This window comes from Mya arenaria, chromosome 6 (genome assembly GCF_026914265.1).
Source record: "Mya arenaria isolate MELC-2E11 chromosome 6, ASM2691426v1".
Classification (NCBI taxonomy): Eukaryota; Metazoa; Mollusca; class Bivalvia; order Myida; family Myidae; genus Mya; species Mya arenaria.
The window spans coordinates 56,753,338-56,770,256 of record NC_069127.1 but is presented as its reverse complement, the minus strand read 5'-3'; the positions used below and the strand labels follow the sequence as shown (position 1 = coordinate 56,770,256).

Here is a 16,919-nt window from a genome sequence, read left to right as displayed (position 1 = left end):
GCAACGTTCATGCACGAGTAATATGACGCTAATAAATGTCCATGTTGGTATGTCAATGATTGAAAGTGGTCCATTGTATATGGTGGCGAATACGTCGTCCTTTTAATGACCAGACGGACCGCTTTTTGACTGATCCTTTTTTTACTTCGAATATCTTTATAAATGAAACGCTTTTTTCGAATGGCATCTTGCTTCATGTTTTGACCAAGGTTACCAAGACGATGAACAAAGAAGAAACATAAAATGTGTGTGATTTCTTGTTCAATAAGAGTTATTGTATGGCAAACTTTCAATTCGAAAAATGATTATTCTTCATCTTTGTGGCATTGAAAATATAGGGTTGTGTTTTCTATCACATAGTTATGAAGTTCGATCAAAATGTCCTAGTGTTTTCCATATTGCGGAAACTTTTGTAGTCAAACTTTTTTCTTGAAATATATTCGGACCATTTTCAACCATTGTCGAACGCAGTGAATCAAATTATCCCTTTACCACAATGTTGGCACATAGATTACGATAGCGTGATGCTCGTCTATGTCTAGAATTTCTTGACAAAAATATACTATCGATTATTAATGTTCATTATGGTTCCATAATCTGTAAAATACTTCAAGGTCAATCATGAAAATTTTGGTAAAAGGTATCGGCAGTTTTGGGATCAAGATATTTCTGATAAGCAGAAGGCGACATCTTATTTCTGAGAATTACATTTTCAATACCGTCTCTTGTGTTAAGAAGACTTCTAATGGTAGCATCACGTTCAGCTGATGGTCTGTTAATTTTTCTGGAAGAGCATTGTGTTTGAGGAAATGTTACAGAAAAATACATTATGTTTCTTCAGTGTACACATATTCGTCTGCGTTAAACAACTTGTCTAACTAAACTTACCTTGCATTAAATATGGTCTTTGATTTACGACAATTTTCTCAAAGCCGCCTTGTCGGTCCTCTTCCAATCTTTTGCCGATATGTCAATTATGTTTAAGTCTTACTCTACAAAGTTTTATACTTTATTTATACATTTTTAAATTGGACATCAATTGTCACAGATTTCATATAACAATAACAAGCTTGACCAGCCATGAGCTCAAACATGACAAGCGATTACTTTCCAGGTATTAGTGCTTAGTGCTTATCAGGATTATGTTTGTCAAACGTTATATCTAAAAAGTGAACATACATAAACGTGTATGTAACGATGTTAAACAATGACGTGTACTAACTTCTAGCAATCACTATTTTAACCATAAACAAATAGAAACCATGTGCCCTCAAGATTTGCACTGTAATTGACTTTGAGTTGGTCTGATTAAACCCTTGGTTAGTCCTAGAGACCTTTTGACACGATGTCAACATGTTTACCGAAACATACAACGAACCCATTAGTTCAAGGTTATGTTCAAATTACACGATACGCTGACTGCCGATAAATGTCACATTGGAAATATTCAATGTTAATAAAACACGTGCGGCGTTTTTAATATGTTTAATTATATAACTCCAGTTAAACATATTGCTCATTTTCTTTAAATAGGATTGTCAATATAATGATACCAAATCACACATAAACTAGAACTTAAACGAAACACCTTTGCATCAATATTTATAATCATTTAAGAACACATACGAGGTGTGTCCAAAACTTCGGCTCTTATAGCTCCTTTGCGAACATAGAGAAAGTGTACAACAACAATTCAGAAAGTGTATCGTTTATATGCATAAGCGTACAGCAGAATTAGAATGTATATGCATAGGGTCATTCTTTAAAGATACGACGGTCATTACACTACTTTTAGGATAATAATTGCTTTGCATTTTTTAGAATGTCGCTCCTGTGTTACGTTTTGCTTGTAACTGCATGTTTGAAGACAACACTTTTAAAGGCTGTCAATATTTACTGCACCCACTACCTGTTCAGCGTGAAGCAAATGCTATGTTTAATTTCAACGCTGAGGATATATAATATCCTATGTTTGAGGAAAACGAATTAGAAGGACATTAATTTCCCTTGTTTATAATGTAATAACCGCCAGGTGGCGATTGATCAGCACGAGGAATTCGTGCGAATATGAATGTAAAGGCATTCAGCTTTGGGGAACCGATCCGTTTACATCGATTCAATTGATTGTTAAATTTGAGGTCGTACCGGGCAGTATGCAGAAGGTCGTGACTAAATAGGCCGTTCAAAGCATGGTTTAAATCCTCGTGCAGAGGTAAGTCGTGTAGAAATATGTTTGTTGGATTTAAATGACATGACGAATTACATGTATGATCATAATTACTCAATTTACGTAGTGGAAAAGTGAAAAAATAAGAAATGATGATTTATTCAGTCCATATATACTGTGTTACTAGTGAGAAAATGTTCTTTTGTTTTTCTTAGGCAGCGATAGATTTGTGCTAGAGAAAATATTTCTCTATTTTCATATTTAGTGCTTCGAGTTTTACTTATAAAGAGTGTTTTTCGTTGACATATTATTAAAGGTTATTTAGGTAACATTTTTATTTCTGTTTTTGCGAGCTACACGTTGGAGAAAGCTGCAAAACAATGTAGTCGGGGCTACAGGATCCCGCGGTTCAACCACGTGGGTGTGAACGCATGAGCTGGTCATCTCGTGACAACTATTGCGGGTTGATGTCATCCCCTGTTGACGTGCCACGCTTCCGATGGATTTCCCTCGCCTGTTGGGGTTTTCTGTTATAATATCTCCAGACGGCGTCAGCCATAGTTGTGGCCATACAGGCAACATAAAAAGAGAAGTATTATAAATGAAATCAATCATTTCTGAATTAAAAGAGAAAGATTTAAAGCAATGCTGTTTAATCTGCAAAGCATTACATGTTATGATAATAATGGCAGAGCCATTGGCTTTAAGTTCAATAATGAAGCGTGTGGAACGTTATGGAGTCTGTCCGTGTGTATGTCAGTTAAAAATGTGTTCGATATAAAAGGAATTCATATACTCGTTATTCAATATTCAGTTTGTAAATGTTGTGATACTACCGACATATTCAAGTACTTACAGTTTCTAAAAGTGTATATACATTCATTTCCACAATATTTCAAATTCGATGGGAAAGGCATTTCTATGTTATACGCAAGGCTTATCAAAAGTAGTAAGTTTTTAAATAAAACTACTCGCAAAATGTCCTGAAATATTGCATGGGCTAATTTGATATGTTCAGATTTCATATATTTTCGTAAAACAATTTTGTTCACAAAAAGATTTTTTGGATTTGAAAGAGAAAATATATCTTATATTTAATAGTATGGAAAATCTATATGTCCGAATGAAAATTTCATTTGTAATGTAATTGACTGGTTTGATTTGCCGTTAAAGAAGGAATATTATGTAAAGTGTAAGAATGGAAGTGGCATTTTTGGCAACAAAGAATTGCATTTTAGAATGATTGCTTTAAAAGCTGATTTCAGCAAAGGTGTGTAAATGCAGTTTGTACAGTTATGTGTACAATATTGAATTGCCTCTCTTGTGGAGTATATTTCGGCACTGGCTGAAAGGAATGTCTGGTTAGACATGTTGTACATGGGATGTACGGAGAATAGCAGCAAAGCGGCCGAGTTCTATAGCAACCAGACAAGTTGCATAATGTCGCGCAAACGCGGCCGAGTCTCGGTAATGTTGTGAATTGCTCGGCGGCATCGCCTTTAGCAATGAAACTGATATGTTTCATACACATTTATGTCTTAAATACTTCCGAAAGTATAATGTCGGTATTATGAATTGTATGGCGACCAGAAAGCGAAGATGCAATGCTGGAATGGCGGATATCGTACAATCTGACGGAAAGGGAAATTATATTTGGGTTGAATATTACACACATTCAAACGTACGTTGTACTGAAAATGTTACAAAGAGTACATTTCAGGCACTATTTTGGGAATAAATTCACACGTTTATCACTGTAATACCGCTCTATTCTATACAGTGGCTTTTACTGTACCAACAATTTGGAGAGAGGATAATTTGGTAAACTGCGTTCGGCAATGTTTGAAAATGATTCGAATATTTTTAAAGAAGTGATTTTGTCTACATTTTATTAACAAGGCATACTCAATTTCGGCGGCAAACTTCCACGGTGTGGAGAACACTGGGACATTCTGATTGATCTTGTTGATTATTTGGTCAAAAACCCAAACATATATTTTCAAAGCTTGGAAGAAGAAAACAAACAAAACATTCGAATACAAAATGTGCCAAGTGAAGCTAAATACTTTTTTTGTACAGTATAATTCTTTTTGAACAAGTAAACAAAACTATTGTGGATTTCTTATTGGCACATCATTCTCATCATAGAAGCCTAACTCTACCCATTCGATCTGATGACAATCGGAAAACGCATTTCAATTGGAAAATTGTACGAAGGACATTAGAAGAACAGATAAAATTTCCCAAATCTGGTCAACACAAGATATGCGAATAAGTCGTTATCGCATTTGTTAAAGTAAGACACTATTTACATTCAGCGGCAAACTCGTTAGAACAAGATAAAACACTAACCAAACCATTACCTGATAATATATTTGCCGACGCCTTGTCAATGTCATCTCTCTTGTTTGCAAACAATGCAGTTTGTTCCTGGACCGTATTTTCTTGAAAACTGTAATTGGGCAAATTTGCTTTGTTCAATGTTATGACAGCGGTCGTTATATAACACAAGATGACATGGAAGAATTCTTTAATAGATACAATGGACCGCTTCCAATCACTGACATTCCCGCATGGACATTTATCAAACGTTATGTATCTTTGCAAGTAATATTTCTCGTGCATGAACTTTGCCTTTTAAATCAACTTCTGAGGATTGAAGCCTACAGGTTTTTGTTTGAAGATAGGAGAAATGTGTGTAGGGATGACGACGAGTGGAGGTGTATAGTTCGTTTGGATTCCATTCCTTTTCTGTTCTTCATGCAGTACCTTGTCTACAAAGAATTAGGACATGAAGAACAAAAATACGAGACTCTCGTGCGTTTGGAGGTATGCATTTACTATTCCCCCATGTCGGACCGACATATTGCAATGAATATGCTCGGTATCTGCAGCGAGTTGGAATGTAACTATGTTAAAGCGTTACGTTGTTATGCAATGTCTTTAAGAATGCTGCCTCGATTCAACGCTGCAAAATGCCATATTGCACTTTTTGTATGGAGGTTTTGGATGAAGCACAATGTTGACCTATTGCAAGCTGGTAACATACCAAACCTTCTAAAAAACGTTGACTAGATATATTATTGACTGTGATCGACATATATAAGATGATGTACCAGAAAGGTGCGTGTATCACCATCGTAGTGTGTTTAGTTGAACGCAAGTATATGCATGGTGTTGCTAACGATAGCGACCAACAAAAACTTCGATAAATTATGCACATGAAGTTGATAGCGATGTAAGTTGATACATAGGAAATCATGGAATAAAAAACGATGGTGTTATTAGCGATGGAAGCTCGTAAAAAGAAAATGACTAAAAATAGCAAAGATGCATGGTTCTACGGTGGTTGCATAACAGAGTTGCTATTTTCAAGATAGCAAAGCAATGGGATGCATATCTAGTAACATTAATATGTCTTTAAACTTTACAATTAAACGTTTTTGTTAATTTCCCCGGAATGTTTTATAATGCTTAACGATGGAGGCATAAGCTGAATTATAGTGCTATAATTAAAAACAAACAGTGTAATAATTGCGAGGCTGTGTACTCATAACGTAGAATTGTTCCGCTGACCGTTCCCCGACATTTATTGACGAACACTTAAATGTGTATATGTGGTATAACGTTTTGTGTCTTACGCTGAGCGTGCGTTAGGTATTGACCCCTTTGCCTCTAAACAAGCTCATCGTTAACGTTTATCCACTGGGTGTTTGTCCCTATATGTACCACTGTATTTCTATCCCCAACAGGAGTGTACATTGTAATCGCACTGTCCATTAGTCCATCTGTGTATTCGTCCGGCTGTTTCAGCAATAACTTTGTGATCTCTGAAATAATTTCATTTAAACGTCACATGACTATACTACACTATTAGGATGTCGTTAATACCACTCTAGCATTTTTCTCAAAGATCAAGGCCACACGTTGATTTTAAAGTGTAGAATGTGATACAATAAGTCGTGTATCTGTGTTTTTATCATTGGGATTAAATTAACACATACAGAACTGTACAGCATCAAGATATTTTGTACCGAGCATACAATAAGTGTCTGTTTTTCAAAAGACTAGATTTATACATCACACAATATGTATTTCTTTACAATATGATATGTCTCAGATATATATTTTAACACATTTTGGTAATTCAATAATTTCTTCAAACAAAGTTAGAGTACAACAGGAAAGTTAGTTGCGTATACAATGTGTACTTTTATTATAAAAGTAAGTTTAAACATGGTGTTCAAAGTTGCTTAATATCGTTTTCATAGGAGTACGTTTGTCTCATTGAATACTCTTGAAATAAAACAATTGTCAAGCTCCGTTAGGTGTCTCCTTCATGACACGGTAAAGTCAAATATGGAAGTCAATGTTGAAGAATATGACATTTTAAGCAATCAGTCTAATCTCATCCATATTCATTTTACCCTTTCCAGATAAAACTTTTAAATGGGTTTTTTTCAAATAATATCTACAAGGCCAAAACATCTCCAGATTAAAAAAGTTCCAATGTGTTGCTTTTATTCTGTACTGTATCTGTACGCAAATCATATGCTTTTCGTTTGTTTTTATCATTAAAGTCAACTGAGATTAAAGTCATAATGCAGATCCATATAAACTTAAGAAAAACATGTTTTGAATCAACCTATATTGTGCCCTCTTTAAGGCGTGTGATAAGATATGATTATGATTTTGATAACATGCATGCATATTGTATATACTAATGATATACGTCCGACAAGGTCCGAATCAGGGACATTCCGTGTCACGTTTTTGTGTCAGCCCTACCGAAATTAGGATATCCGGTTATTTTAAAGCTGATTCGAATCACATTTATGTCTGTTTTCTGTATAAACCAACACATTTATCGTGTTTATTAAAGTGACACTGTTATTCAAAATCAATACAAAGCATACACATGTAAGACAAACATACATTTTGAGTGATACACTTTGAACTACTAACTAAATAATGCATTTATTGAAAATATAAATGACTGATAACAATATTGTAACAGTGTATTAAATAGCTGAACAAATCAAAGCTATTAATTGATTAGTGAATGCTAAAATATATACTGTGATCTACTATTGTCTCATGATGTAGAAATACTGCACCTTTCTTCCAAATTAAACTCGGTACCCGTCACAAGTTACATTGTTTTCGACATTTATTCATCCTGTTTGGTATATTAAAACATTTGTCTTAATTGTGTTTAATCTTATTTGGGAGTAATAGTGCATCTTTAAGTTACCAATGTAAAGACGGGTTGTGCAAACACAAGTATGAAAAATATGTGTGATATTGATTTGTAATAAGACATCAGAACGCAAATCACAAGCATCGATTTGGCTTAAAATGTTGCGTATATTGCAATGCCTCTTTGGCATGTAGTGTATAAGCATCTGTTTCAATATCATCCTTCTATATTTGAAATATGAAATATATCCGAACAAGAGTTTATTTATTTTAGCTTATTCTGACGTGTAAAGTTTGCAATACTTTTGAAGTTTTTTATTGTACTGGGCAAATGCCCGATTCTACTAAAAGCGTTATCAAGAGTCGTCATTTAATGAAAACTTTAAAATTATTACTTTTAAACTATTGTTCATTGTAGGTTTGTTTGCTTTTCCCAATAAGCTTAATTAGTTTTATCTTCATTGTGAAGACAGCTGAATAACTCTATATCGTTACCTGTTTAGAAACAAGTACTGGAGCCTTTTACAGAGGTTATACGACAACAGCCCTGGTGGGGATCGAGACGTCAACATATTAAGTGAGCGATGGACACATTATACCACTATATTACTCTCACCCTCTGTTTCATTGTTTGTTTCTTGACCAATCAAACCCGACAACGATTCGGCTGCTTTGCTTTTGACTTGTCCCTGTAGTTTTGATGCATACATCAGTAGGGATCAAGTTCGTGTTTAAACCTTTTGGGTGACTCAATGCTAGTTCTGTCTTTTCAAACGAAGAGTCTTTTCAAACGAAGACAATACGATTAGAATTTTCAAACACAAACTCATTTTGAACACATTGAACTTGGCACCACTTTTTATAATAGTATACCACCATGTTGAATACTTTCTGTTTGAGTATATACAGGTTGGTCTGTTTGATTGTCCGTCCCTATTTTACAACTGTTTACAAAACAAGCTTCTTAATTATACATGGTTACTCTCCTTTGCAAGTTTGACTCTAGGAGCATAACAATTGGTCTGATTAAAATGGTAATTTAAATGATATCAACCCTGTCCCTCTATAACTCCCCTGTTGGTATGAACTGACCTTAGAGAGATCGTAATTCGATAATGGCTTTTGACATGCGCCCCACTCCTCTCCCCTAAAATCGTCCAAGTTTACTTATATGTCAATATCGGAGAAAAGCAATATGATACGCTGAAAATGCACCATTTCTGACTAGGACTAGGAATTGATGTAAGAGGGCCTCGATCGGCCTAAAAGATAAAAGGTTGGGGGTCTGTCTTATAAGTATTTTACTGCGATATCATCTTAATAATACTGATTTCTCGGAGAAACTCAATTTCAGATTTTCATAGCATGAAAGAAGAGACCTAAATTGATGAAAATAATGGCATGCTAAGCCGGACTGTGAAATTGGTTTTGAAGAGAATAAAAGCTAGCATGTGTGTTCCATTTTCTTATTTGACGCCAGATCGTGTGAAGAGCAGTTTGACACAAGTCAGGCCAGAAAACATTCGATAAATGTGTTGAGTCTACAAGAAGCTTTGTAGATAGTAGAACAACAGTCAACGTCATGCAAAGCGTAAAACAGTTTACGTCATTAGCACATTTGAAAGAAAATGTATTTAGGTAAAAAAGAGAAGTTATAATCATGCCGCTATAAGCAAGAGTAGTTAAAAAAGTTTTTCCAAATATATGCCGACATACTATTTAGCCGATATCATTTTAAAACGATTATGTCCTTCAAACACACTGATTTTAAGTAGGTAAAGATTTCAGTTCTGAATGGTTTCTCTGTTTCTGGTATGTATATACATCTGCCATTATATTCTTCTTCTAATTGTTGTTATATGTGTTATATATATATATATTTTATTTATATATTCATCGAATACTTTATACATTTAAAAACAGAAGTATTATGTATTTAAATACAATTTGAATGATAAGCGACTGTATACCAAACAGATTCGTATCCCTTTATCACAATATTTATGTGGTGTAATGGTCGCCGTATTTCATAAATAACTGCTGCTGTTGCTGAACTTTGATATTGTAACAAAACCCAATTTTCCCTAATAAATGTCTGAAAAACACCACCGGAAGCGAGGTTCACCAGAACCAGAAGTGACGTGATACACTGAGAACAGCTGCCACGAGCTTAACCTATATAGGTGTCTACACCCCTGCAAAATATCTTTGTTTGTTTGTATAATCCAAGCCTGATGTTTGCATCATGTTTGAACGAATATGGTACGAACTTTATCAACTGTATTAGGAAATAGTTCAACATTTATTTGATATTATATAGTTGTTATATTTATTTTCACTCACTAAAAAAACCTACAATTTATATTAAAAAGTACAAAATATGAAAGACACAAAACTCATTAGAAAAAAACAACCCTAAACAATCACAATTATCCACATTGCGGGATTTGTTTTGAATATAAACGCCATTTGGCGATTATTACGTTATAAAGAAGGTAAAGTGATTTCATTCTAATTAGTTTTACTCAAACGTAGAAAACGGTATGTTTATTTTTACAACTCCAAACTTCAAAGAGAAGGCTTTGTTATCTCGATATGGATTTGGGTTAGTTGAATATCTCAATGCAAAATGACTCAATGTCAAATATATTTAAATTGCTTAAAGATGCAAAACTTACGCAAAGCAGAACGCTTTCTTTCATACAACTCTATTCAATTGTATACAAAGATACACTGTATAACGTAAAGAAACGATATTGATTTACATCAGACCGAATCATATATATCTACTATAGTATGTTTGGCACGATACAGTATTGCCTCGTTGTCATAACAGATGACATGAAATAACCAAACCATGGCTTGATAGCGGTTATCAAACAATATTGCGTAAAACAATAAATTATTAGTAAGAGGTCTAAGTGATATGTTTGGAACAAAAATAACAGAAAGTGGAATTTTACGAGAAATTAATGTTATAATAGGCGTGTATTACAATGTTTATCACACGTTTGTGCGATTAACAGTAAATGCGTCGTATTGTAGTCTTTCTTGTGTGTTTAAGGACAAGGAAAACATTCTATGCAACACGATGGACACAGGTGGTTTTAATTTAGGTGATTCCATGTAACCTCAAGGACAATGCAAGTAGTACACAACGCAGCCGATGTATAGAGACACAGGAGTAAGCCAAGTGAGTAATTCTTGTATGCTATATGCTACTTCTCGGTTTGGTAAGATTCTATTAAATTCTCGGAACTAAGGAATCTTTGATTTAAGGAGAGATAATGACGTTCTGTAGTTTTAAACAAAATGAAGGTACAGCTTAGATAACCACCCTGAATTACTTACAGAGGGCCGACATGGTACATTTTGCATACTTGTGAAAGACCAGCCTAAGCCTAACTTAATGTGTTTGCGGCTAAAGTTTGCAATTCGGGTCCCCGCTTGTAGTGTATGCGCTGCAATACAAGAGGGACACAAAACAGAGCAGGTAGCTAACAGACGCGACTTCTTAGTTCAACAAGGCTGGCAACATAAAACACTTCCACGAGTTAAACATGATCATGAGTATAGTATGTTATACACTCTTTATTCAGAAACAAAGCTTCAATAGAGAGCCAAGTTGCTATTATATAGGTTTGGGTGTATTGAATACAACATAACTAGCCTTCTTTTGGGTTAAATTCCTTAAGCAATCTACATTGACTCAATTTGTATTTTAATCTGTTATCCAGTGCCATTCAAATAAGTACAACGAGCCATTATGCACAATGAATAGAATTGATTTACGCCCGCTGATATTTCATAAACGCTAACAAAATAGGAATCAATTTACGGATTTAAATTAAAATGTCTTGAGCGCCTTTCAAAAAACGTTTACATTTTTGCACATTTATCACCTAAATTGTATTAACTGACACATTACTAACAAATATGTCACTTATTAAACTACAATATAATGCGATCCTTTATGTTATATGAAAAATCTCTAAAGCTTGCGAGCAAAAATGAAAAACAAAACCACAGGTTTACCAATCAGAATGCACTAGAAAAGAAAATCTATAAAATAAAACAACGACAGCGACTTTAAATTAAGCACAGTCGGTAAATAGTTTCTCGTTTACTTCAGCATGGCTAAATTGAAGAAACCAGCCAGAAGGGAACAGAAAACGTACCCGTCTCGTGAAACAACATGTGCAAAACAAAAGCCTAGACGTGCTGTAATTCAAAGACGTTTAGTCACCAGAGTGCATAAAAATACGCGAAAAGATGCCATCGGACAGTCAAATCTATTTCAGAGTAAAAAAGGTAATTATTTTGTAAATAATGCCACACATGGTGATATGTACATTCAGGGGATGTTAGTATAACATTTTTGTTGTAAAACCTATGTTATGTGAATAAAACTATCATACGTGTCTGGAGATGAATATTATCCAGAAATGGTAACAACATTATCATTTTTAGTCTGTGAATCTTACATATCGTAAGGTTTTGGCACGAAGTGTCGGCCACGTTGTTTATCGCTGAAATTGAAATGTTCTTTTCTGCAAAAATTGGACAGTAGTATTACAATTTTCCATTCCAATTTTTGGAAGATAAACATGCTTCATAAATTAATTGGTTTCAAACAAAATCGCTCGGATAAATTTGTACAAAATGCTATATTAACAAAGGGACGTGGCTACGATTGAAATTCTTATTTTCAATGTTAAAGAGTAGGAATTTATTGCGATCTTTCACTGAAACAAACATTCCGTTACCCTCGTTTAATATGACAAATATATAATGACAATATTTCATAATGGTACAGTTGGTTATGATATATAAGACCATAAGGTGTCCGTTTTCAGCCTTCTGTAGTGGTGTGGTAATGAGCATAATCGGCCGCTACCAATAGACAACTTTATCCTGTAAATTATCGTCCCTTTAATAACCTGCCATTTGTTTTACATAAGCATACACCTACACCAGGCCTTATATTTACCCGGCATAGTGCTGATACGAATTATACTGATGGTGCCTTCTTAAAAAACTCTTAAAGATGTATACATAAAAAATAAATCTAACAATGCATGTGACAAAATAGTGACAACATTTACATTCATTAGTTCATCTTAAATCGCCATCCAAGCACGTTATCATATGGAATGTCTGATTTTAATTTTCAGATTAAGAACGAGTTTCCCTTCTTCACAATACGGAATTCATGTTCAGTACTATTTTTTACTTAGGCATCATACCAAGGTTTACCATAAGAATCAATACGTTTCTTTAGTTTGTACATCCTTACTGTTAAGTTGGTCCAAATTATTCCCTTAATCACATGATATTGTTATTAAAGCGACTTAAAAATGACATCCGTATATTTTGATATCTGTATGTCAATGACGTCGTTGTGTTGGTGTCTAAGCAATTGAGAGCAGTTTCGTCTGATTTAAACGTGACTTTCATAAGTGTAAACATCAAATTGTTATCGTCACTATGTAACGGTAAAAGGATATATCTATTTTACTACATTTCTCTTCTGAACGATGGAGACATTAAAGAAATGACGGGTTTATCTGTAAGGGAGTCACGCGCAAAAACGCGGCGTTTTTTACTCTTTAATGCAATGAATTTATGACTGTTCAAACGGATGATATTGAATATTACTTATTTCAGACAATTGTGATCAATAACTTAAATAACAAACTTAAATCAATAACGTTTTCAAAGTTTCAATACAACGTTGCTTTGTCATTTTTGAATTTGAGTTACTGCGCATCAAGTCTCAGTTAACGACGTTGTATCCTAATATGATGTAATTCACAAAACTGCTCTTTAAGCGCCAAACGCCTTCAATGGTAAGAAGAGGCATTAATTATGTCTTTGCAATCTGAATTGAAAACCCTGACTGCCGTGTAGTATGTGTTACTAGTAACTCAACCTACCTCATGTGGATATTTTCTTCTAATTCACATTTACAGGAAATGCATTTGTACCGTGTCTCGCGTGATTAGTGACAAAGGTTATGCTTAACATATTTTCACGACAGCTAATGTGTATTTCATACATGGTTGAAAAGTAAACGGACAAGTGTAGCGTTGAACCGATTGAAATCGGTTGAATCCACTTAAGATTGTTATTTGATACAATTCATTGTTTATTGCTGGTTTCTTACATTCTCTTTACTTTCAGTTTGAAATGTGATGGTATTGTTTCAATGTTCTTGTTTCGAAAACGGATTATTTCTCGAATTTGATATTTATTAAATGTTGTTTTTTATGAATATATTCTTGTTCAAAATGCTTGTATTTATTTTCTACCGAGTAAATTGTAAAATTAAAAAAATAGAAATGTTTGTGTAAAACGAAACGTATATTGCAGATGCTGGTGTTAAAGACAAAAATAAAACCCGGCAAGAATCATACATTTCAAAGAGTATTTTGTTGTCGACGGAACTAGCACATATTGGTTACAACGACATAAACAGAAAAACAGCGAAAGAGTTTAATACAACACTATATGACTGCAGAAACATACTTGAAAAGGCCCAGAATAAAGGAACTCCAAGGTGCTACATAAGCGTCGGAAGCCAGATAGAATGCACTAACCTGACTGACTCGGACGATGATGTCCTATTTGGACCATCCGCTGAATATGTTGTTGCAATTAACAACATCAAAGATGTCCTTGATAATCGAATAAATATACTGATGGTCAAACATGAAACCTCGCCTCCTGCCCATGTATGGATGAAAATGTTAGGTACATATAAGTGTGTCCGTTCAATAGACGACATGCTTCAATTAGAAGGTAAATACAGATTCCGTATTCAATTTCACCTCTTCAATCAATGTTACAAACAGTGGTAAGAAATCTCGGATGTAGGCAACCACTTGCTGTGTACATGGCCGGATACTCTCTTAATAGACGAAAATGATATGCAGTTCTATATACCGAACAGTCTTTATACATTGATAGGAAGACAGATGTGGGCGAGTAAGGCATCTAGAACGGGGCCCTCTTTCTCAAGCAACAGTTCCGACGTTGTCCGTCCAATATTTTGCGACAATGTCTACCCTAGGGATCAAGATCCATTTACTTTCGGAGGGAACCTCTTCGGCAATCTCCATGTACCAAAGGAATATCCTTGCAATTTAGTCCCTGTTGGCCATCCAGAAAGTGAAGATGCATTTTTGGAATGGCGAATTTCGTACAATCTGACGGAAAGAGAAATCATGTTTAGATTAAATATCACATATATTCAAACATACGTTGTGCTGAAGATGTTACAGAGATCCTATTTCAAACACTTTGTCGGGGAAGGTTTTACAAGTTTTCTGCTCTGTTTTACGTGGTAGCTACTACTGAGAAAACCATTTGTGTAAAGAGTAATTTGATAAACTGTGTTCGACAATGTCTGAACATGATTCGCTTATTCGCAAAGACAAAATTCTGTCCACATTTCTTCAACAAATCGTTTAACCTTTTCAGTGGAAAACTTCCACGATGTGGAAAACATTGGGAAATGTTGATAGAACTTGCTGATTGGTTGAGCCAAAATACAAACACGTATTTTACACAAGTAAAAACAGAAAAAAATAAGCATTTACAAATTGAAAATCTTTCAAACGGAGGTACTGATTTCGTTTTGAAGTGCATATGTCTTGTTGAACAAGTAAACAAAGGTAAAACACCTTTTGTTATCTTACACCTGGTAATCTTGGGGACCTTGCTCCACACGTAAGACCAGATGCTATTCGAAGTATGTGCGCTAAATACAAGACTCTTCAGAGGAAAATAAAAGAGGGGATCGACGTGTCGCAAGCAGGTCATCAGAAGGAATGCGTTAATGTCGTGCTCTCGTTTGTGAAAGTAAGACAGAACCAGGAAAACAAATGGATCACCTTTAACTGATAATGTATTACCTGACGCTTTGTCCATGGAATTACAAGTGTCCTCCCTTATGTTTGCAAATGGCAAATATGAAATGGCTCGAACTCTCTTGGAACGCGTTTTTCTGAAAATTATCAGTGATCCCATTATCTTTGTGACTCGTCATGACCATGTTAAGTTTGTATCATATAATGACTATTTGGAATTTATCAATCGATACAGCGGACCATATCCGATCACTCAAATACTCGCATGGACATTTATAAAGCGGCATGTAGCTCTTGAAGTTATGTTTCACGTGCATGAACTATGCCTTTTGCATCCACTTTTGCGGTTTGAAGCATATCGGTTTTTGTTCGAGGATAGGAGAGACATGTGTAGCGTTGATGACAAGTGGGCGTGTGTTGCTTGTTTTGATTCCATTCCATTTCTGTTTTTCATGCAATACCTTGTCTACAAAGAGTTAAGACTTGAGGAACAGAAACACGAGGCTCTCGTGCGTTTAGAAGTGTGCATTGACTATTCCTCCATGTCAGAGCGGCAAATTGCAATGAACATGTTCGGTATCTGCTGCAAGCTGGAATGGAATTATATCAAAGCAGTTCGTTACTACGCAAAATCATTAAAAATGCAGCCTCGATTTAAAATTAGTGCAAAATTCCATATTGCACTCGTAGTATGGCGAATGTGGGTCAAGCACAATGTAGAGTTATTGCAAGCCAATGACTGTGATCGCAGGATAGTGGATGATGTATCCGGGATGAGGGGGGCTGGGGGAGGTATAACACACTAGTAATGTGTTCAGTTAAACGCAGTCATATCCATGCTGTTGCTAGGGATATCATATAGCTAGCTATAACAAAACGAAGGTAAAAAATACACATACATGTATTTATGAAATGAATAACGATGCTGGTGTAAACGATGGAAGGCGGTGTAAAGATAATGACTTAAAATAACAATGGTGTTATTAGCGATAAATTGGTAAAAAGGAAATGACTTGAATTAATAAAAATGCTGTTGTTAGCGATGGAAAAACAGAAATAAACAAATAATCATGGCGTTCTTTGCTAAGAATTACTAAGAACAGGAATATCGTATATTTTTACAGCCACACGAAATCTAGCAACACACGATTGACATTCCGAAATATATAGAGTTTCAAAATATCGAAGAAACGGTATGCATATATCGAAACATGAACGTTACAAGAGTTTGAACGTTTGCTATGTTTTTATTTACATAATTTTGAAATGTATGCTTTTTGTCTTTTTTTGTTAAGCGTAAATGTGCTTTTTGTGATTTTTCGACAAAAACAATTCTAGTTTGTGGTCTGAATGCAAACTGTTTCCATTAAAATGATATAAAGTTATTTAATTTGCATGCATAATGTTATGAGCATATGTATACTGTATATCATGTTGAAACTCTGAACAAAGCAAATACCCACTTGAATGCTGTTAAACTTAATATAACAAACAAAAGGCATATATGCTAATGGAAGCTATCATTAAGAAAAAGTGTGTCAATTGCGAGGTTGATTACTCATAATGCTTTAGAATGCAACTCTGGCTGTATGAGCAATGTAATCCGTAATATTTGTGGGCCGGGTGACAATTATCAGCGTATTAAGGGTGTAATTCAGTATTCGGGGTCATTGTTGTGCGAA

The 16,919-nt window shown here is 34.8% G+C and overlaps 1 protein-coding gene across 1 annotated transcript; it reads left to right on the top strand.

Annotated features, from left to right (window-relative positions):
• The first annotated feature begins 10,195 nt into the window (after positions 1–10,195).
• LOC128238471 (uncharacterized) lies at positions 10,196–16,701 on the top strand. Its single transcript, XM_052954426.1, has 4 exons — positions 10,196–10,559; positions 11,499–11,677; positions 13,739–14,167; positions 14,336–16,701. Exons 2-4 carry the CDS (start codon positions 11,500–11,502, stop codon positions 14,713–14,715), a joined length of 987 nt encoding a protein of 328 aa, XP_052810386.1. The 5' UTR covers positions 10,196–10,559; position 11,499; the 3' UTR covers positions 14,716–16,701.
• The last annotated feature ends 218 nt before the right edge of the window (positions 16,702–16,919 follow it).